Genomic DNA, 24,840 nt, shown 5'->3' on the forward strand with positions numbered 1-24,840 from the left:
TCAGAAAAAATTCTTATTTATTGAACAATGTTACAGCATGCGGTAGAAAATTTCATTTTGAATACATAAAATCAAATACTATTCGCCTTGTTCTATTATTTCTTTCATAGATATAGTTTACTGGGAAAAAAAGTGAAAAGAAAATACAATATTTGCTTGATCTGTTCAAAGTATACAACATAAATTTGAATAAAGGAAATAGATGTGTGAGAGATCTGTGGCTATAGAAGTATTGATACCTTCCTTCCCTGTAGGTTTATTTATCACTTCGAGAAAGTTGCTTTTCACGAGAATTGGACCAACATCTTTATCACAAACAGCGATGCACAACCAAAATTTAATCTCCATCAGCTTGTCAGACTTGGATGAAATATTTGTTTCACCTGAATTCTTCTTTCAAATTCCATACTCCATCCCCACTAATTGACCTAGAAAAATCACAAATTTTACTCAGCAAAGCCTTGAATACTGCAGTCTGTTCCTTCGGTATTCTGTGTCTAAACTCTAGAAGGAGCTCCCCAGTAGTTGCTTTACCATCATCAGTTGCCCGGAATGCAATAAAGTTTTTTATATCTCCTAAAAGTTCATCAATCCCCTTTGACTGTCTTAAATATACAGCATGATTATTTTCACCTTCCATATCATCACTTTCATTATCATCCTTAAAATTTTTCTCATCACCAAATTCTTCCTTCCTTTTTTTTATGGTGGCTAAAAGATCAGAAGAGCAGGTACTTGCTGATAAATTTGAATTTTTTCCATCAAAAGAACTCCTTGTTTTTTTTGCCATGAAACCAGAAGTGCTAGGAGTTGGTTCTTCAGGAGAAAAATTCCCACTTTGCTGAGAAGCAATCCTTGTATTTGAATTCTGAGGGAATGTCTTCTTGATACCAAAGTGGTGTCTGCAAATTTAACAGAATATTAGAAATTTTGTCTTTGAAAGGCAATTTAGTTTTATTTTTGATGGAATTTGAAAGGTGAAATATAATATGCAGTTCATTCTGTGTATAAATAAAAAAAAAATGGTTTCACTAATGCTGTTTTTTTAAAACGGTAGAAACTCAGTTATTAAAGTACATGTGACACAGGCCATTTTTTTCTTAAACCTAGAGCTTTGGTGATTTTTTTTAAACCCAAAATCAGTTTCAACTGTTTTTTGATCACTTATTTTCATTTTTGTACCTATTCTTTCTCGTTTACACAAAAAGAAAATACTTTCAAAATATTCTTGTTTTGAGACAGAGCATTTCCCACCCAACTACACTTCTATTTGCAGCCCATATTTATGGACATTCTGCGATTAACAAAGTTTTTTCACATGATCACTTTTCTGAACAAAATGTGATGAAAACTAAAAGTAATGAAAAACAGTGTTCTAACCAATCAGTTGTTTTTAACTCTGACAATGTTTTGGAAGATCAAACCATTGAAACTATGCAAGAGAGATTACTCTGTAGAAATCTGAAAGAAGGTAGAAAAACCAAACAACATAAAATAACCTATGTGGTTTTAGTGATTTCAGCAAAAAATATCTTAAGAATAAATAAAGTGATTTATATAATATTAATGAAATTTAAATGATAAATGAAAAATTAAAGTAATTTTTTACATGTTATTCACACATACTTTGATTTGTAATGATCTCTTCAAAATGTGATCAAAGTACAATCAAACCTACTTTCTCAAAAACTCCTTTTCTTGAAAAATGAAAAAAAAACCCTCAAGAACTGCACATGCATTTTTACCTCTGTCTTAAAGTCATATATATGTGGGCTCTTCACAGAGAAAAACACACAGCCTCCATTTTCGAAACATTTATTATGTGCAAAAAAAAAAAAAAAGACGATCACACACAGATATAACAAAAAACGCGGCCTCTCCCGCCGACTTCTCCCGGATAAACTCACTGTTGCCAAAACTAATCTTTACAATACTACTTATTCACTTGCGTTCCGCAGCGCCATCTACCGACAACAAAAAGAACTAAAAATAAAAATCTTACAGCTCGGCCATCCTGCAACTCATTGGCATTTTAAATGACCACAATATTCGTATAAGCACGAAAAATTCAGAGCATAAAATTTGTATCAGTATAAAAAATTCAAAACATCGTATTCATATAAGCATAAAAATTCAAAACACAAATATTCGTATACATTTTTAATAACATTTCATGCTTTCATGAGATCAGCTGCGGTAGCAGTGGTGATAGGACCTGAATGATCTCCGACTTTCTTGACCTCATATCTGTCCTTAGCATTCACTTTTGTCACTTCATATGGACCAAAGAATTTGGGTCTCAACTTTAGTCCGGGGCCGAACTGAATCCTTTGTATAGCCACCAGGTCACCAACTTACTACTTGGGTGCCTTTTTTCTCTTTTTGTTGTAAGTACGCCTATTTTCAGACTGAATCTTGTGGATATTTTTCTTCGCCTCTTCTCTAATCACATTTGATCGTGGAATTCATCTACTGCCTCTTCCATCAGGAGATCTCTTATTACAATGTTTTCTTTATTTTTCATTTTCACACCAGTTTAAAGTTCAAATGGCGTGTATTTCGTACTTCGACTAGTCGTGCTGTTCAAGACCCTCTGCAACTTATGGACTTTCTTGAACCACTTTGTTGGATCGTCTAGAGTCAACTTGGTTAAGAATGGTATTAGAGTATGGTGGATTCTTTCGACCTGTCCGGTCCCACTTGCATGATGCCCTCTTAAGCACAATAATCACTGAAAGCTTTCGAAGCGAATGCTGAGCCTCTGTCAGTTATAATCCGGTACAGACTCCCAAAAGTCTTCTGCTGAAGCTTCAACTTCTCTAAGGCATCCTCTGCCGACGTAGACTTAACCGGATACCACCAGGTGAATTTCGTGAATGCATCTACAACAGTTAGTATATGCTGGTAATTCTTATTCGTTGAAGGTAAGAGACCTATGAAATCAACATGATAAGTTCCTAGCGGTACATCTGCTTTTGGGATTGGATTCAAAATTGGGATTTGGGTTCAATTGGGTTCCCTTTCTTTTCCCCACATTTTTTGTTTGCCAATATGCATGGAACACAACTGAGAATAACTCTTTCTGTCAGCTTGCTCAAGTTAGAAATATGGAACTCTTGCTTCAGAACCTCTTCCGTCTTAGATATGGAAAAGTGACCTTTTTCATGGGCTAATTTTATCAGCTCCATCTGCATGTCTTTTGGAACAACAATGAGTTCGCGACCATTCATAAATTTGTAGAGAATTGTTCCTTACAAAGTATTCTTCAGATTCATTGTCAGTGCTCTAAGGGCACAAATCTGTTCATCTTCTAATTGGGCATTTTTCTGTTTGGCCGTCAAGGTGTCATTCCCAACTATCATGACTGGGTGTCTACTTAAGGCGTCGACATGCTGCCTCCTCTGACCGGGCCTATGAGTGATTTCATAATCAAATTATTCCAGAAGAAGAGCCCATCTAGCGATTCTTGTAACAAGATCTTTCTTGTCCATGGTCTTCTGAAATGCCGAACAGTCAGTGACAATTTTGAATCTAGTACCCAACAGATATACTCAGAACTTCAAGGCTTTGATAATTGCTAGAACTTCTAGCTCATAGCTACTGTACTTCTCAGCGGGACTTGTTTTTTCCGACATGTAGTAAACTGGATGTAAGCTTCCGTCATCCGCTTGTAGTAATACTGCACCGTAACCATGTTTGCTGGCATCTGTATGCAACTCTATTCTCCGCCCTTGTTGAAAAATACTTAGCACTGGACTTTCGGTTAGTGATGTTTTGAGCTTATTGAATGCTTCTTCTTGTTCGGGACCAAAATCAAATATATGGTCTTTTCTCAACAAATCACTTAGTGGTTTGGCGATCTTGGCGTATCCTGGGATAAACTTTCTGAAATATCCCGCAAGTCCTAAAAAACTCTGCGTTTGCTTCATGCTCGTTGGGACAGGAAATTTTTTCACTGCTAGTGTCTTTTCCGGAGACGGGCGTATTGACCCATTTTCTACGATATGTCCGAGGAACTCTACCTGTTGTTTCAAAAATTGACATTTTTTCAATTTGATCTCAAGGCCATATTTTGACGCCACTCTAAAAACAGTTTCCAACTTATCCGAGCCGTCCCTTTCATCAGCCGAGGCGATGATCAAGTCATCCATATAAACAATAACAACACCTTTGTTCATGAGGTCCCCGAAAATGCTGAAAACATACCGCTGAAAGACACTTGAGCTGGTGCTTAACCCGAATGGGACCTTATTAAACTCAAACTGACCGTCGGGAACCACGAAGGAAGTGTACTTTCTACAGTCTTCAACAACATCTACATGGAAAAACCCATTTTTAAGATCCAGTGTGGTGTACAATTTTGAACCCTGCAACTTATCAAAAACATCTTCTATCAATGGCAGAGGAAATCTGTCTTTGACGAGCTTCCTGTTCAATTTTCTATAATCAATGCACAACCTAGTTGTGTTGTCCTTTTTCTTCACCAATACCCTTGGGCTGGCATAGTCAGAAGAACTTGGTCTGATAATTCCTTCTTCCAGCCATTCATGGATCTGCTTGTCTCTCAGGAAATGATAGGCGCTGAGCTCTCTGATATACAGGTGTTTCATCATTGAGAATATTTCTCATAGAGACATTCGTTTTTTCAGTCTTTTCCGGCCTGTAAGACAAAACAGTCTTTCTTAGCTTCTCCCTCACTTCTCTATCACAAATGTGACCCAGTTCAAGTTAGTCTTGATCACCAAAGCAAAATATGCTGAAGTCTGCAACGTATGTCACAGACCAATCAGTGCTATTGCAGAACAATTAGGAAGGATTTTAAGAAAAATTTAGAAAACACTATTATGGGAACTGCAGAACATTTCCAGTAAGTCAAGGGCTCATTGCAGAACAATGCAAAACATTCTGCTTTGGGGGGGGGGGGTCTTGATTCAGTTCAGATATCTGCATGAGCCAATGTCCTCTCTCTCCTCCTTACGAAAAGTGACTTTACTTTCGTTGAAGTGCAATGAAGCCTGTTTTCGGATTCCAGCTCCAATCACTGCTTGAAAGTTCAGTTGTGTTGTGGGTACAACATGCCACGTAAGGGTAAAGCTATTTCCGTCCAACTCAACTTCCTGTTCGAAGGATCCTTCAGTCCACACCTGTCCCTCCCCAATTCCAGATAGTAGTATGGGCTTATGAGTGAATTCCAGAATGCCAACATCTTGTCTGTATACATGCTCACGCAACAGGCATACTGCACTGCCCGTGTTGACGAGTGCACAAACTGTCAAATTTTTTAATTTCATCTGTTTAGTAGGAACCTCTCCAACTTCGGTACTATCACTGTGTTTGGTAATGTGACTATCTGACGTTTCCTGTCTCTCGCTGTCCTTGTTGAACGATGTTGAGCAATTGTTGTTCTTGAATAACTCGGGACACTGGAACTTCAAGTGTGGCCCCCATTACCATCCCCATAACATCTCATCTGACTATTGTTCTTCTTGGTTTGTCTATTTCCATCCTCCTCCTGCTTTATTCTTGACGTCCTTGATTTTGCAGAATTTATGCTGGAAATTTTGGAATGTTGGTTTCTGGAATTTTCGTCGTTTCCACTCACCAGCATGTGATGTTTTCACAAGTCTCTTAACACTTTCATAATCATCAAGTTTTTCTGACAGTTCGGTAGGAGAGACAAAATTACTCCATTCGTCTAAATGATAATCTCGGAAATCAACTGGGCTTTGCTTTTCAACTTGATCTGTGATGATCAAATCCCTTAACTGATCGAATGTTGTTACTTTTAAAGAGGATGTCCAGCCATCAAAATATGTGCATAATTCGTGATGAAAATCTCGCCAAGTACTGGTCTGCTTCTTCTGATGTGAGACAAACATCTGACGAAACTTTTCCGCCGTCAATTTGAATCTTTTCATCAACAGATCTTTTACGAGGTCGTAATTCTCCACATTCTCTTTGGGATCTCGTGCAATCAGTTGGTTTATTTCATGAGGTCATAGTCCAAGAAGATGAGTGACCCATTTCTCCTTTGGTACTGATACACGGTGAGCTTGCAGCTCAAAGAGCACAAGGTAGAAACTTATATGAAAACTCATATTGAATCTTTGCATCAGGTTTTGAAACGCTCTGCCTGGACTTTTAGCGTTTTCAAACTGAGCGCTTCCGCCTGATCAGGATTCTACCTCAATTTTCAGTTTCTATATTTCCAGTCTCGTACGTTGTTCTTCCATCGCGTCTCTCCTCCATTGCTCCTCGACAGCGTCTCTCCTCTGTTGCTCCTCGATTGCGTCTCTCCTATGTTGCTCTTTCATCTCATCTTTCCTCTGCTGCTCGTCCATTGCGCCTCTTCTCTTCTGCTCTTCCTTTCGATCACCTATGATAGTTTCCAGCAACTCTTTGCAAAACTCATCATATTCTTTGCTTTCCAGAATGCCGTTCTTGAGATCTATGATTTTGAAATTAGGGGGCGTGTCCAATCCTAATTCACTCGCAAGCACCTTCAAGTCCTCTTTGATGCCCTGTGCCAAATAAGACATGGCGACATCGTGTGAAAGGATGTAAGTGACACTGCAATGTACTTTCGGTCAGAAACACTTATAGCGATCCACATTTATCACTGACGCGCACTTTTCGAGTCTTGACGACCTTCGGCGGAGACGAAACAGATCACGAAATCTCCAGCACAGTCTTGTGAAGACGGAACTGATCCCACGAAGACAGAAACCTTCCTGCAATCGTCGAACCTCCGAGCCTGGGTGGCTCACCTGAATCAGTGCGATTCTGAAGAGGAAACTCAAATCAAGATGATTTGCCCTCACATCCAAATCTGACGAATTCAAATCGATCCCGGCTGAGCCCCCAATTTCTCTGTGGGCTCTTCACAGAGAAAAACACACAGCCTCCATTTTCGAAACATTTATTACACGCACAAAAACATACGAGACGATCACACACAGATATAACAAAAAACACAGCCTTTCCTGCTGACTTCTCCCGGCAAAACTCACTGTTGCCAAAACTAATCTTTACAATACTACTTATTCACTTGCGTGCCGCAGCAACATCTACCAACAACAAAAGAACTAAAAATAAAAATCCTACATATATATATATATATATATTTAATATATATATATATTTATATAGATATATATATTTAATATATATATATATATTTGTATAGATATATATATATATTTAAAAAACTCTCTCAAACTAAATAGTTCTATTCAGCATATAGACAGCAGCGTTGATAGCTTCTGTCCCCAACTGTAATGGAAGTTGTCGCTCATGTATCACACTCCTTGCACTTTCAACGAGGGTTCTATCAAAGCCTCCTACAAGCCGGAATGTATCAGTCTGCCGAGGTTGTGAGGTCACAATCCGGGTCCTTAGTATGGCTATTTTGGATGTTTTTAACGAAGCATGCAAACTCGAATTTCAAAATCTGATAATGAATCGCAAATTTGAATTTCAAAAGCGGCGAGCGGATCGCAAATTCAAGTTTCAGCCGCATCTGACATTATCCCTTGTAGTGATGTTAATTAGATACGTAAAGCTGTTCCTCGACCCGATGGATCATGTGTTGATATTTATTACGGAATATCCGGAACAAATATAAGGTTACGTTCACATGATATCAAAAAATATTGTGAAAAAAATAAGACTAGATATAATAAGAATGTTATCGATTTCAGTGGTAAAAACAAATGTTCAGGGAAAGTGAAAATCACTAAACTCGAAGCTAATCATGTTAACGCAAAAATTCCGCGAAACTTTCACAAAGCTATGAAATCTCCTGATTCATCTGAATGGCAGAAAGCTATGGATGCAGAGATGGATGTTATGAATGAACGTGAAGTGTGAACTTTGGTTCCTTGGAGAATACAAAAATCTTGGAAAATAGATGGGTTTACACAGTGAAAAGAAATGAAAAAGGGAACATTGAACGCTGTAAAGCTAGACTTGTAACTAAAGGTTACAATCAAATCAAAGGTGACTCTTATAAAGAAGTATTTAGTCCTGTGGTCAACTTTACACTTGTGAGGTTATTTTTCAGTTTGTTAGTAAGTTGTCTTGGATGGCTTCATTGTCAATTAGATGTCAAATACGCATATCTTTATGCGAAATTGAATCATGAGGTGTACATGAAACAACTATTTGGTTTCATTGACTCTATCAAACCTAATTATGTCTGTCGCTTGAACAAAGCAATCTATGGTCTACGCCAGAGTGGACGTGAGTGGTTTTTAGAATTTGATTCTGTTCTTAAATCTTTACAATTTAAGAAATTGAAATGGTGTAATTGTGTATATATTTGGAACAAGTGTATTATTATCATTTTATGTCAATGATACTATTATTTTTGGAAAATCAGAAAATGATTTAAACCATGCTAAATCTCTTTTGAACAGTAAATTTGACTTAAAAGATTTAGGTCCAACTAAAAAATTGTTAGGTGTTGAATTCATTGAAGAGGATGGCAAGTTATTTATTCATCAACACCAATATATAGATAAAATTTGTAATATGTATTCTAAATACAGATATCCTCATTGTTCTTTACCTATTGCTAAAGGTTGTGTACTGACAAAACTTGACTGTCCAGCTATTACTGATCAAGTAAATGAAATGAACAATTTTCCTTACAGAAGTGTATTAGGTTGCTTGGCATTTATTGCAAATCGTACACGTCCAGATCTTTGTTATGCTGTTAATATATTGTCACAATTTCAAGAAAACCCAGGTCTGAAACACTGGAATATTTTGTTAAAATTATTGGGATATGTGAACGATTCTAAACATTTTATGTTGAATTTATCAAATGTCAGAAATTTGAAATTACATTGTTATTCTGATTCTGACTTCGCCTGTAATAGGGATGATAGGATTTCCATGGGAGGAATGATCATGTTATTGGATAATGCTCCCATATCATGGCGAACATTTAAACATAAATGTGTTAGTTTATCAACTATGGAGGCCGAGTATATACCATTAACTGAATGTGTTAAAGAACTTATTTGGGTGCAAAATCTTTTATTTGAATGCAAACAATTAGAAATTGATTTTGATAATTTTATTGTGTATTGTGACAACCAGGCCGCCATTGATTTTTCATTCTCGCTCGTTGAGAACAACCGCTCAAAACATATTGATGTAAAGTATCATTTTCTAAGAAACCTTGTGGAAAAGGAACTTTTTAAATTTAAATATATCAATAGCAAATGTAATCTTGCAGATTATTTTACGAAACCTATTGTTCTCAGTAATATGAAATTATTATATGAACTTTTATATGAAAGCATCTGGCATGAGGGGGCTGATTGTTGGGGAAAAAAAAAATTCTTCATGCCTTATGCAAATGACAGATTATGCTCGTAGACAACCGGTCAATTTCCATGAGGGAAAGAATTTCCCTGTCTATAAAAGATGATGTTTGTTCTCCATCAGTGTTCATTTTTTTTTTGGTTATAGTTCAATATATTTTCGTTATGTCTCGTCACTATGTTATTTTCATGCCTAAGCCAGCCAGATGTGGAATAAAATGAAGTCTTCAATCAAATTGAGTTTTTATTGAGCGACACTGCACACGGCGCTGACAATCCCAACCTTTTGCTTCATTTCATGAATTGAAAAGTTTCCTTTATTTTTAATCAATTTTTATTCAATTACAGTGATGTATTTTATCATGCACGTAAGCTGTTTTTAATGAATTTTTTTTTTTTGAAAATTTACAAAAAATTAAGTATCTAAGATACGTAAAACTTTATACCAGCATAGGATAGCACATATAATCAAGAACATGGGTTAAAAATTTAAAATAAATCAATGGGTTAAATAGTATTTTTAATATTTCTACTAGAGTATAGTTTTTGCCATGCTAAAAGGTATGACACCTCATAAAAGAAACTTGCTTCCATAAAACAATTTTAAAATTACATTGAATAGTTAGTTAATAAAAAAAAAAAAACATACATAGAGGCGTGGGAAAAATTATTGATCCATTTTGATCAGTGCCGCTGAAGAAAGTCATAATGTCGTCCCTGATAAAGACATTCCTCGAACAGCAACTGGTTTCTACTCCTGATGAACCGAAACTCAGACACATTGTCGATACTTTTGATGAGATTATTCAAAGTTCGCGTGCCATTGCTGATGAAGCTGTTACTCTGGACCAGGGTTTAAGCTGGATAAAAAATTTCCTTTCGCAAAAAAGTGAAAATGGGGGGGAAAGCTTTAGCAAAATGCTACAATGCTAATGTAATGATTGATGGTTGGATGTCTACTCCTTGCGTACCTCCTGTACGCATTTTTGCGAAAGTGGCTATTATTTTTTTCAAATTCTATGATTTTCATTCACATTTTGCAAAAAATGTGACCGTAGCTTAAACCCTGCTCTGGACCCTTGGCTCATTCAAATCCTGCTGGAGAAAGTTGATCCAGAAACGCGACAGCTTTGGGCTCAAAAGACAGCAGAACAAGATTTTCCAAAGTTCGGAAACTTCCTTGAGTTTCTCAATTCGAGATGCGCTGCCTTCGAGATCTTCAATCCTGAAAGGTCAGCAAGTGGAATCAAGGCGCCACAGAAATCAACATCGTCACCTAGCAGTATCATCAAAAGCTGTCCATCATGCAACAGACCTTTACAGGCTACACAAGTGTCCGATTTTCAAATCTTGGTTAGTGGTCGAGAAAAAAACTTCGTTCGTAAGAAACAGTTATGTATCAACTGTTTCTCCAGCTCTCACAAGATTTATGAATGTTCGCTGTTGTTCAGGTGTTCGCGATGTGATCAGTGGCATTATTCAACTTTGCACGAAATTGTGTCCACTAGTGTTACAGCTGCGTTATCGGATATGCCTGTATCTACCGAGTCTAAGGTGCATGAATCCACAGTGTTGCAATCAAATATTTCCGCTAATGTTTCTTTCTGTGCGCTATTGCCCACTGCTCAAGTGTGCGTCTTGGATACGTTGGGTAATCGCCATATTATCCGTGCACTTCTCAACTCGGGCTCTCAGTGTTCCTTTATTAGTGAGGCATGTGTTCAAGCATTGAGAATTCCCCGCAAAAATGCCCCCTTTACTGTGAAAGGAGTAGCAGCTGTGGATGCCGGTACCACTAGAGGAAGTGAACTTGAAATTGTATTCTACCTATGATGATAATCATTATATTGACATTGATTCGTATATCTTGAGAAAGTTAACGGCTCCATTGCCTACTGAGTTTATCCATTCGGATGAACTGAATTCTTATGCTGATTCACTTAAATTAGCTGATGTTTACTTTGATAAGTGTAAAAATATTGACATTATTATTGGAGCTGCGTATTTTTTTCTCTTTGATACGCCCAGGGCAAATATGGGATAAAGATAGTGCACTCATCGCACAAAATATATTGTTTGGTTGGGTGCTGTCAGGAAAGATTCCTACAAAATATAATGGAGCTAATAATAACTGTCAGTCTAATGCTAATTTGATATGTCTTCATTCTGAATTGGATATCGATTAAACAGACGAGATTCCTACAGTGTCCCATGAAAACTGTCTCTCCCCTGAAGAGGAATTTTGTGAGAGGTATTTTCAAGACAATTATCAACTGTGAACGGTAACTTACGGAACATCATCGAACCCCTTCTCCACTACTAGATCATTGCATCAGATGGCCTTGAACTGTGAGGAGAGCTTATTAGCTGTTTTGGACGTCATTAAGAACGACACGTATGTTGACGATATAGTATCCGGTTGTGATGATTTGACAAGCACTATAAACGGTTCGCAGCTGCAGCTTATCGGTGTTTTCAAAGAACATGACTTTCATTTGAGAAAGTGGCATTCTAATATTCATTGGAACCAATTGAACATATTTCTTAGGATGTCTCTTTTGATGGATTTTACTTTGCAGGATCTGTCAACATAAAACTACACAGAAGTCTCGGATCTCTTTCGACGAAGGAATATATTGTTATTTTTGTGTTTTGCCCGAAAGCTGTTCATATCGAAGTTGTCAGTGATCTTACACCTAGTGCATTTATTGCAGCCGTTCAATGATTTTGTTTCCGCAGAGGTGCTAAAAAAAATGTTTACAGTGATAATGCCATGAAATTCATTCGAGTAGAAATGTTATGTTCGAGTATTCGGCATTCGAGCTACTAGGGGTATTTTTGAAAGAAATTTTTAGTTTATTAATCAGATGCTAAGATATGTGTTCTACTTATGTATCAAGAATAATATGACACCATGCATATATTCTTGATAGGGGTGGGAGTATCTTTGTGTATGTAGCTAGAGTATTCATATTATATTCTTTTTCTCTATCACCACTAGATGGCACCGCTTTCACAATTATTACCTATGTTATTTTTCCCGCCTTTTGAGGCAGATGTTCTTTTGTATCGGCTCGAGTCAGTCGTACCTTTGCTTCATCTCATTAATAAACGTTTTTTTATTATAATTGAAACCTTTTCTATCTTCAGTCATACGCACACACAATTTCACAAATTTTTAGTAAAACACATCCCTGCTTAGGTGCTTGAAATTCAAATCCTTTATTCAGATTCTGACTAACTGAGAATAGATTCTTGCTGATGTTAGGAATCAGGGTTGTTTGGTTTAAACCTTTGGTTTAAAACCAAGTGGTTTTTTAAATAAACCAGTTTGGTTGTTTTCAAAAAATCAAATAAAAGTGGCCTAAATACGAATATCATTTTTTTCCTTGAAAAATATCATATTGGTTCATCATTAGCCAAAATGTTTCATTTTTACCACATTTTATATCCTTGGGGTACATTCTGATGGTATATTTTTAAATGACATAAGATTTTATAAGTGGGGTTTTTTCAAAACGTCTCATAAAAAAAAGTGGCCAGAATATATATATATTTTTCATATGAAGTATCTTAGTTATTTAAAGTTATATACAAAAGCAAAAATTTCTAATTCTTACATTTTCTAACCTTTGGCTACATTCTGATGCTCTATCTTTAGTAAATTCATGAATAAGGATTGCATCACACATCTAAATGTAGTGGTGTATTATCTCACAGGTTTCTTTTTCCCTTTACAAAGAAGCAGCAACAGTAGTGACACCATCATGCTAGGGGCAGATGGTCCTATAATCCAATAAAGACACCAGCTGTCCTTAGCGTGCCTGCTTGTGTGTTGCCAACCCAAGTTATGAGTCATCGATTGAGGCCAACATGTTCGCTTTGCTTTCTTCTTTCAGATCGGGAATTTTGTTTTGCAAAGATTGTGTATTTTGAATTTCGCTATGTAAATGTTTTAATGATTTTTAATTAATTTCTGCAATTCTTTATTTGTTAGGTGGTTCTTCCCATTTATTTCCGTGATTATTTTTATATTTCGAGGTAAGCCTATGTTCATCATTTATATTATAATGTGACTTCGATCCAAACATTCACATATTTTTTATTTCCAATTTTTTTCTTCAAATGCATTTTTTTTTTAATTCGAATTTCTTTCATTTCTGGTTGTAATATTTTAATAGCCAAACTTTTTGTTTAACCCTTAACTGGAGTTGTGAAAATTCTGTGTTAAATTGCTGTCATTGTTGGGTCATTTTTCACCCCAGCAAGTATTAATGCATTTAAAAAATCAACAAAAACAGTTTTCATAAAAGCAATGGGAACGGATTGTTACATGCCTCCATTCATCCATCAATTAGTTCACTAAATAATTTTTTAAATTTCTCTAATTATTTTTTCAAAAATTTTCTTTTTTAGGACACACACTTGGAAAAAATGGAGGGATACATGACTGCTTAAAAAATTTTTAAATTATATATTAAATTTTTTGAACGCAATCATCAATCAGATTTCATTACATTTTGTTCTAACGTATATTCTTTTATATTTCAGATGCCCATGCAGTCAAAACTACATCCGAAGTGAATTGTGTAGGCCACTTCACTCCTTGATCACTTAGCGACATGAATTTTGAGTGCAGCTTTCACCACTGAAATTAAGAGATGATGTTAAACTTCTCAAATATGACTGATGAGGAAGCGTCAGCATGGCATATGCAGCTGGATAGCTGAAATAAAAGCGTGCAGCCCACAGGATTGTTTCACAACTGTATCGGCATTGTTTGCTTCCAATAAAAGATATCTGATCTTTGATAAATTGAATCTTGGTCAATTCAGGGTCATCATCCGATATGCCATTTAAAAGTGCAATAGTTGAACTTACTTTTGATTAGAAGTCATTTCTTCTATCTTGGAGGATTTTAAGTAACTGAGCACACTATCCAGCTTCGCCTATCTATCCAGCTTAGGTTCTTTTCCCAGGACAAAACCTAGAATATTTTTGGGACAAAGATGTTGGTTTTCATAAAACAATTTTACTTGCAAGTCTTCTAAAACTTGAAAAAAAATAGTCACTTGTGAATACAGAACTGTTTTGCTGCTCCAATATGTCCAAAATTCATCTAGTCTACTTTTTAAGTTGGGTTTCAAGTCTTCGAAACCCTCAATTCTGTCCTCTTCACACCACTTTAAAAAAGCATTCTCATCTTTTTCCTGAAGTGCTGCCTCTCTTTCGCAATGGTCTTCGATAGATATGCTGGCTGATTTTGGAACTTAGTCGGATATGCGTCATCTTTCAGTGTTAATTTTTTTCCGTGGTACAGTGATCACAGATCTGTTTTCTTGCAGAATCTTGTCCTCACTGACAATAAAAAGTTCATCAAAATGATTTACACATACAACAGCAGATGAACCTGGAGCAAAGTCTTTTGGGTTGATTGCTGCAATCCATTGCTATCACCTTTCTACATCTTTTGGAAACAGGAAACCAGGGGTGTAAGTAGTCTGTGATTTATAATTAACAGCACACCCAGGTACACGGCATTTCCTGGTGTTTTTCAAGTTTTGATATCAGAGACTTATGAAGGTAAGTTTTTGAGACAAACAAGTTTAAAAGCCATTGTTACAAAATAGCAATGGACAAAATCATTATCAGAAATGAAATTCTCATCAACATGTATGTGTCCATGTGGTATTTCTTCGGATATTTTAGTAACAAAATGTTTGCCCGTTTTTTCTAACATTCTGCTAAACAACTATTGTAAAGCCAAAAATGATTTGCTAACAAAAAATAAGAGTAGTACACAAAAAATATCAGCATTATCAATTTCGAATACGTAATTATGTACACTGCTGGCCACCCAAATTGCAACACCAAGAAAGACAAGAGATATCGCAACAATATTTATTTTGTAGATAACATGTTGACCAAGCATCAAATGATTAAATTTATAGACTTCTGTGAAGTGTGGTTCCTGCCAAAATCAGTAGCCAGAGTAGCCGCCATTGTTGGAGATCACCGCTGCCACACACCTCGGCATTGATTCAAAGAGACTTTGGATGTGTTCTTGGGGTACAGCAGACCAAGCAGCTTCCACGCGTTGCCAAAGTTGATCTGGTGTGGCAGCTGGGGATGTAATCTGGGTCAATCGTTGAGCAACCATGGACCACATGTTTTCTATCGGCGAAAGATCCGGAGAGCGAGCTGGCCAGTGAAGCAATTCAATCTGGCGATTGACGAAGAACCTTTGGACAATGCATGCCATGTGTGGTCGCGCATTATCCTGTTGAAATATGGTTGTGGGCAAGCCCTGAAGGTAAGGAAGGACAACTGGCTCCAACACCTCGGAGATGTAGCGCTGGCTTTTTAAAGCACCGGCAATGCGTACTAGAGGAGTGCGAGAGTGATATCCAATACCGTCCCATACCATAATACCCGGTGCAGGACCAGTGTGGCGGTGCATAACGCAGCTGTTCAGCATCCTCTCTCCACGGTGTCTCCAGACTCGAATCCGACCATCGTGGTGTTGCAGACAGAAGCGTGACTCGTCAGTAAAGACAATTTCATTCCATTTTGCCGTCCACATCCTTCTTTCATCGCACCATTGGCGCCGGAGACGTCTGTGGTTCTGCGTCAAGGGTAGACGAAGCAATGGACGTCTTGCGGACAGACCACTCTGCTGTAAACGCCGTCGAATGGTACGCACAGACACTGGATGATGCAGTACAGACTGAATGTGCTGTGCTATGGTTCGTGATGTGGCTGAGCGATCCGTCACTGCCATACGCACAATTACGCCTGTCATCACGTGAAGTGGTGCACTGAGGTGGATGCGATCGAACACGTCGGTCCGTCGTACCCTCCTGCATCCAACGATCACATATCCGCATTACAGTTGTTTGGTTTCGTCCAACACGACTACCGATTTCCCTGAAAGATAATCCACAATCTCGGTAGGCCACTATCCTTCCTCTGTCGAACTCGTATACTTGATCAAAAGATGATCGCTGTTTTCTACGAGGCATAATTGATCGTTTTTTTGAAAAAACCACAAGAAAAACACAATTGCCGTACTTCAAATCGTCGAAATCTCCAAGCCTTAAATAGCGCTTTGAAGTGGCGCCACAGGCGCGCGTGATGTGCGTCTGCGCTGAAATTCTAATCATTTGCATATCTCACCTCTGCTAATGCATGTTGTAAATTTCATATTATTTGCATGCTTCCTTCAGGGTGTTGCATTTACGGTGGCCAGCAGTGTATTAGCCTATTCACATATTCTGTAATCAGAGGGTCAAGATCACACTGTCTTAAAAAAAATTAAGGATATTCACAGCTTGAATGAATTTTGGATGTAAATAACTTGGTTTATATAACCCCAAATAGTCTAACAGACTTTTTTTAAATTACATATTGTATGTTCATACACATTGTGTAGGCCTGTATATATATGTTTACAGCGGAACTCCAATAACACAATAACAACCTCTGTTCTAACTAGGGACAGGACGAATAGCAATTTGGCCCAATAACCAAACATTCATCAAACGAATATCAATTTTCCTTAAATTCATTACAATTGTAAATGAAATTATCAATAACTATTATCAATTAAGAACACTAATCTCAAATAATAGAAATAAAATTTAATATTAAATTGATTACTTACAGAATAAATATTTTTTTAAAAACTTGTTACAATTTTACATGTAATTAACCGACTGGCGGTTCGAGGTGTTAGCACAAAACCACTTCAAAAATGCTTGGTCTCCAGGATTAAAATAGCTTTGAAAACGTTCTGGCTATTTTTTCTTCCCCCCGTACGCACAGCAGGACAACGAGGACTCTTTGTGAGATTTGATTCTTTGTACTGCCCCGATCGTCACAGAGATGTCTACAATTTTCGCGGAACAACATACCCTCATTGTACTGCGGTTGATAACGTACAGCTTGAGATTTCGCTTCTAAAAAAGTAGAAAAAAGAATTTTTCTCTTACATTCAAATACAATAGTATTAAGAATGTCTAAATAAGCTCAGAACGAGTCTGTTTTGAAATCTAGGTGAATATTTGTAAAGGAAAAAAGAAAATAGAGCATCTCTTCTCTTTTTCTAAATAACCTGGATTTACACATAAATGTGAATTATATACATACAATGCTATAAGCTGCAAAGGATAATTAACTTTCCAAGTTGACCACACACATGTGGCGACAGCGATTCTCGCTCAGTACCGTGGGGAGCCCAATGGCTTTGGGAGTGTTTGTGCGAAGAAATGAGAGAGGCGTGTGCGGAACCATCATTGTCATGTTTCAACAAAGACGTTGAGGGGGAAGGAAAATCGGTTTTTTACATTCAGAACCTTTTAGAAACGGATTTTCTGAATCGTGTTTTCACGTGCAGAACCTTTTTGACGCAGACATTTTTACACGTATATCTACGTGCAGATTCATCGGTCGGTTAAGGAAACGTCAAGCATTATTTATTCTCTGCTAATAATGCATCATAAAATTTCCAACTTATTTTTCCTCTTTAGATGTTCTTTGTTGCTTTTGCCTCTTTCAGTAGATCCATATGTATCATGTCTTGATACATCCTTGAGTTAGTGAACTTGTGTAAGTCATGCTCACTTATACCTTAATACAGTAGGATTCTATTTTGAGTTTCGTGTTTTCCTTATCTTGTCCTAGAAATTCACAGTGACATAATCTCTTTCACAGAAAGAAATAAACACAGCACAGTAAAATATAACCAATAAATTTTAATTTATTAGAAAAATTCCAATTAATATGATTTTTTAAAATTGGTTTGTGCACACTGATATTTAGCTGAACCAAATATTTGGCAAAAGGGTCGAACATACTGAATAACAGCCAAATATTCGTTCCATCTCCAATTATAACGGCATCTGAGATAAAATGACTGCTATCTCAGGTAATTCCTACAGATAATGTTAATGAACCCTAGCATGTAACGTCCTCTGATAAGACACATTTTCAACTCTTTTGCTCAGGGGGTGTCGCAAGTGTTTGGAAGTTGTGGGTGCTCGTTTTCAACTTTAGGTAAGGATTTTGATTGCTGAATCAATTCAGTGGGTGCTCGAGCACCTTTAGCTTTGAGGCCACTGCTTTTGCTCTCACTATTTTTGCATAATGATCCTGTACAGAATTGCTCCATCACACCAAGTTGATATTGAGCTTATCACATAAAAAAAAATCGGGAAAAAATGAAAAACATTTTTTGAAAAGTCTTTTACTCAAGAGATACATTTCTTTAATTGACAATTCCTGTACGTGACACATAGAGCATTCAAGAGATTGTTCTGAATATAAATTTGTCAGATTAAAATTTTCTAACACCCAGGACTTTTTCAAGTAGATTTTTGTCATTTGTTTGAATAGGCAATTCATTTTTTTAATGCACTGCTTCTCTATACAAAATGAATGTTATAACAGAGTTTTTGACTGTATGAAAGTAAGAATAAAATATATTAGTGTTATATATTTATAAATATAGAAGTGTTGTGTATAAAAGTGGTAATGAAATATTTATTTCACTGTAAATAATTTGTGTATATATCTGTGAAAGTGGGCAATATGCTTTTTTTTCACCCATTTCAAATTCAGAATATATAGTTTGAATGTATTTCTCTCCCATAATACAAACCACCTATGGACCATGTTTCATAAATTTATGATTACTCTAAATATCGTGTTGTATTCATTGGCAAATAAAGTGTGATTATGATTAAAAATACATGTGCAGGCTATATGAAAAATAAATAAGTATTTGTGTGTGTATGGGATTTGATCAAAATTTTATATATATTCTAGATCATAAATTCACTGTTGTGAGGTGTTTGTTTTTTAATTCACGGGAAATGCACTATTCTTTACGTTAATAAACAATTTTTTTTCAAAAAGTGTCTTTATTTTTGCTGAAATGCTTTATTTAAATGTAGAAAAAACATGAAAAAAATTAAGTTAGAATGTAACTTTAAAAAAAAAAGGCACAGCTACGCGATATTTGCCTGTCAAAAGGAATGACAAATTTTATAGTTAATATTACGGAAAAGTGTAAGGAAAGCATGAGGTTCAGGGATAGCGCGCAGACGATGCTCAGACCATCGGCCTCTTTGTATGACGTCATCAAAATGCACAAGCACGGTAGAATAGAGACGGCCCTGATATATCCCAGTCTTAATATTCAATAGTTTTTTTTTTTATACTTTCACTGTTAAGCCCAGTTAATCAAGGTTCTACTGTATATTAGTAACAGATTTATGAAAAATAATCAGCTATACACAGGGTGATTATAATTTATATATGAATGGATTCCAAAACTATACATTAAGTACTGGTCAGAATGACTTGAAAATTTGCATGGATACTCCTGAAGCAATGAAAGTTTCTTTCGCAAAAGAAAAAAGTGCAAAATGTGCAAGTAGATGATGCTGTACTACAGTAGATTATACTGCCAGCAGTATAATCTATTTTGTGCAACCACATTTCTGCACTTCCACAGCATCAGTGTGTGGATAGAACAACTTCTATCAAGATGCACATTGCAATACCAGCAAAACAGGATGCAACTTAACCCTTGCAACTTCTGGCTGTGGGGGGTACCTCAAAATGTTATGAACAGTGGTCAGATTGCAAACTTCGGAGAACTGCAATCTCCAGCACATCCCCAATATGTTAGACGTTAACGTGGAATATTAACGTGGGGGCGCGTTTGGTTGAGCTGAATTGCAAGCGCATCCACATCATGACCATGGCATACTCTGATTGTGTTGTTGAACAAGAATTTTTGTGCTTTCAACCTCATAGCCAGAACACGTTGGACAACATATTTAACATTTTTTAAGTAAGTTGTAGTTATTTGTTCAATTACTTCGTTTTTTGTGATGTTTCCATGAATTATGAAATCGTGCAATGCTGTAATTAAGGTCTCATTCTGCCATGACTGGCTATCGTTTCCATTCTGCGAGCAAATTTCCCACATGTTGGATGATTTCATTAATTTTACATTTTTAAGTATTTTTCCCCCTTTACCAAATAAAATTACCTTTTTTCAGGAATATTCATGTCAATTTTCAAGTCATTCTGACAATCGTTCTTTTTTTACAGTGTTTCGAAATCAGAACCTTAGTTATAATCACCCTGTATATCGTAAATCATTGCTAAATCTGCATAATTTATGCTTCATTAAATACATTATATTCACCTAATTTTTATTACTTTTTGCAAAATAGCTTCGTAATTAAGTATACTGAAAGTAACTGGAGAAAAACCTTTATATATTATATGATTAATAATAACATTAAAAGAATTTTCAAACACACAGTAATCCATTGAGTTAAGCAAAAAATAATTAAATTTGAAAAGGTGGTTTTTGTCAAAATATAATAAATATTTATTGATTAATTAGCATGGGAATAGTGTTTATTACATTAATAAACATTTTATTTTAATTAATTATTAGAAATTTGAATGATTTTTCAGAATTTTTATTGTTTTTAATGTTAATACTATTTAAAACAAAAAAAACTGTTTAAACCAAAAAAACCTGGTTTTGTGGTTTCTTTAAAAAAAACCGTTTTTTTTACCAACCCTGTTAGGAACATGCCACACAGATTCCAGATGATTCTTAATCCATCTCCCAGCAATGAGCATTCCATAGGCAAGGATTGTCTCGCTAATTCCTAAGTGCACTGTTTTTGGTATTAAGAAGATATTAAATGACACAAACTTTTAAAATCAGAGGTTAACCCTCAATTTACCGTTACGAATAATTTTACAATTACGTTTTTTTTTTTCAGTTCAAAAATTTCATTTTAGTAGATATAGTTAGATCTCACCGTAGGAAGTCCATGTTCTACTGAACATCACCTTTCCCATCGTAGACCAGGGTAGACACAATGTAGATCCATCCACGTTAGTAGAGCTAATTGAAGAACAAAGTACCAGAGTTCATGGCAGGTCACCAGCAACCAGCAAAGATCTCTCAGAGATTAGAGATGAAAGTCCTCGGAAACTAGTCACCAGCAATCAACACCAGGCAAAGATGAAAGTCCTTGGATACTAGTAAAACTAACATAGATACTACTACTGAACCAGACATGCACTTCGTCCATATACCTCTGTGGAACCTCTAATGATACATGTTGAAATGTGTGTGTATATGTATAGTGAACCTTTCGTGAAGTTTGTTTCCGTGTTATGCTTGTTATGTGTAGTGCTGCCAACTGCAATCAATTTTTTAAACGATGAGTTTTTTCCTCAACTCACAGTGAAGTGTAATGAATGAATAAAGAATATAAGATACTGGCCGTTTAGATTGGTGTGGATCGACACCTTCACCAATAATCCATTCGAAGTTTCATCATCCAGAGCAGGGCCGATAGTTACTAGATTGGTGCTATAAAACTCGTAAAAAGGCTATTAAACTTTCATTTACAGAACTTTCCGTGATAAAATCATTTTCACCGAACCAGCCGGGAAATAAAGAACAAGAGTTATTTAAGATAGGACATGAATTTTTAGTTTAACGACCCCAGCCGATAATTTTGAGCTAACAAACAAGAACTGATCGGAATTAAAATACGATTAGTGAAAACAAAAGAGATGGTATTTATACTAGTATTAAACCAGTGTTAATTTAGGACCAATCGTCCACCGGCAACACTCTGTTTCCCGATAAAAATTCTGACATCACAAAGGAAACAATTTACATACAAAAAAAAGTTTCAAAATTATTTCAAAATTCTAAATGGCAATGCAAAACATAATCGGGCAAGCTGGCCAGGCCCTCCAATCACGCTTTTCATATTAAACAAAGAAAACACAACAAATAACAAATTCAACGAGATCATGTGACATCTCCCCCGAGAGCATCCCCCACATGAAATAATTAATTGTATGTTACATGAGAAATAGATTTTGGTGAGACATCAGGTGCCCAACCTTGGTTCCGTCCTCATCGAACAACCGCAAGACCCCACCCTACTGCCCTAAGATTAAGTGGACTTCTGGCTCGTGACGATATGCCAGCAGAACTTCTAGATAGTTTCTGGTAGCTGAGCGGTCCCTGGGGCCAAACATGACTATTTCCGATATAACAAATTAAACAGAAGTAATAGAGAAGGATGCCATTCTGATCCATTACAATTTGAAGAATCATTTTTCCGATTTTGCTGTGGCTACCTTCCGTACAAACATTTGGCGATGTAGTTTGTCTCAGGATTCCAGTGATTAGCAGTCATAAAACAAAGCACTGAAAAATCAATCACAACACTACATACGCACTTAGACTGTTAGGTACACACACAGTTACACTTCCGGCACAACTCACTAGGTAGTAAATTGCCCATATATGGTGATAGATCTGACTTGTGCTCAGTTTAAAAGGGAAAAAAAGTCTTGCTCAGTTTAAAAGGAAAAAAAATCATAAAACAAAAGTATTGCCTTTCTCCCAGCGACAGCGATATCAAAATGTATGCATGAATCAGAACAAAATGTCTTTGCAACAGAACAGAGCTCTGTCTCCTTCATTAGTTTGACAAATGCTGAGGATTTCCCAATGGAAAAAATTCTGGATGTGGTATCGCAGTCTGTGAAAGCATGCAGAAACAGAAGCAAGTTGCAAGTTTCACGACCTAATAGAGATTGCATATTGAGAATATCATACACTATATTGGAAGTTGATCTTCATCTTATATCACTGCGACAGTATAAAGTATTCGGTATATAATAAAAGAATAAAAAGTGAATTGTTTTCTCATCCAAGCTCACTGACCTCCTGAAATCCTTCGGAAGAACCGAAATAAAGAATGTTCAAGCCCACGTGATCATGCGCAGGGCTACCTTTAAACTAGGTATCTAAAAATTATACCCCCAACTGATGGGGGGGGGGGTAACAGAGCTCCTACCAAGAATGAAAATTTGTTTTGGCACCTCCCCCCAAATTTCCCGCCACGAGCCGCCAATTCTACCTTGGAAATACTGTATACAGCGGCACCCTGTCTTGGCCGATCTCGTGGCACACCCCCTTTCAGGTAGGAAACATAGCTGTACAAAAATATTACTCCAAATGGAACCATTGCTCCAGAAGCGTGCGCAAGAAGGAACAAAGAGGGAGGCCTCCATGTGATCAGAAATAGATAACTTAAAAAAATTCAAAATATTAGTATATAGAGGAAATACCCATATTATATATATACGGGGTGATTATAAAAAAACTATCCCAACATATGGGCCCCTAACTATCATACCATTCACAGAAACTAAATGAAATTTTGGCATAAGGTATTTTGAGGTATACGCTCAAGAATGATATGGAAAACAACAGTGTCACTCTAACAGTTACGGTTACAGTGAGAAAATTTCGAAAATATCAAATGGCAACGGCAAGTTTTTTGTATTGGAATGCAATCTCCATACTGAAAAACACTAAATAGCATTGGAATGGTACCTGTAGCACGAAAATCCCCGGAGCTAGGCAAGGAAAAAGTAAAAAGGACTTTGCCGTGCACCAGAGCATTAATGTTCGTTTCATTCCTCACACCGTTTCTTCGGCTGAGATCCCAGCCTGGTTAGTCCTCCACAAGGTCATGTGGAAAATTTGTGAAACACAATAAAATGCTTTATTTTATGCTGCTTCTCAGTCCTTATTGGTTGTCCTCACTTTTAGCCTATCTACCGCCGGTGATTTTCATGCTACAGTTGCCGTTTGAACGCTATTTAGGGTTTTTCACAATGGAGATCGCATTCCAATACAAAACACTTGCCGTTGCCATTTGATATTTTCGAAATTTTCTCACTGTTAGAGTGACACTGTTGTTTTCCATATCATTCTTGAGCGCATACATCAAAATACCTTATGCCAAAATTTCATTCAGTTTCTGTAATGGTATGATAGTTAGGGACCCATATGTCGGGTGTTATATCGAACCACTGGAAGAATATGTATATATATATGTAATTATCTAGATTAACCCAGGCTCCTAGTGGTCCAATATACATTTAGAATAAAACGATGACTCGTGAAAAGAAAGAATCGGTTAAATTACAATAGCATTACAAATGATCATATGAAAAGAACAAGTTATATTTACACAAAATAAAAGTCAATTAAAAAAAATCCATTTCCACGATATCAAATTCTGCATAATACATAGACAGAATACTATATGTTCAATTATAATAATTTTAACTTGATGTTGGAATAACTCTCTTTTAATCACTCTTTATGCCTAATTTCGCCATCTGCCCCCTGTTAGGGGTTTTAACTAAACGTCTATAACTTACTAAAAATGTGGTAAGAATTTCTTTCCTACCTTTCCTCCATCCTTTTCATCACGGATGATCGCCACTCCTGATGATAATCGATTGCAATGTGTAAAAACAAAAATCTAACTACATATTTTTTCAACTTGATTTCTAGCTTGCACTAATCAATCTGCTTTAAATTTTTCAAAGATTCCAAAAAGGAAAGTTTTGAGGGGTACCAAGGTAC

General features: G+C 36.4%; 1 protein-coding gene across 1 annotated transcript in view; it reads right to left on the reverse strand.

The window, feature by feature from the left end:
• The window catches only part of LOC149083293 (DNA excision repair protein ERCC-6-like), a 435,993-nt gene continuing 411,153 nt past the window's right edge, over window positions 1–24,840 (reverse strand). The window contains exon 21 of the mRNA XM_089236536.1: window positions 1–902. Within this exon, the coding sequence (XP_089092662.1) occupies window positions 380–902 (523 nt within the window). The 3' untranslated portion in view covers window positions 1–379. The remainder of the gene's footprint in view (window positions 903–24,840) is intronic.

The sequence above is a fragment of the Pholcus phalangioides genome, unplaced genomic scaffold (assembly GCF_987345545.1).
Source record: "Pholcus phalangioides strain wild (caught in Gottingen) unplaced genomic scaffold, Ppha-v1.0 ptg000009l_1, whole genome shotgun sequence".
In the NCBI taxonomy this organism is placed as follows: Eukaryota; Metazoa; Arthropoda; class Arachnida; order Araneae; family Pholcidae; genus Pholcus; species Pholcus phalangioides.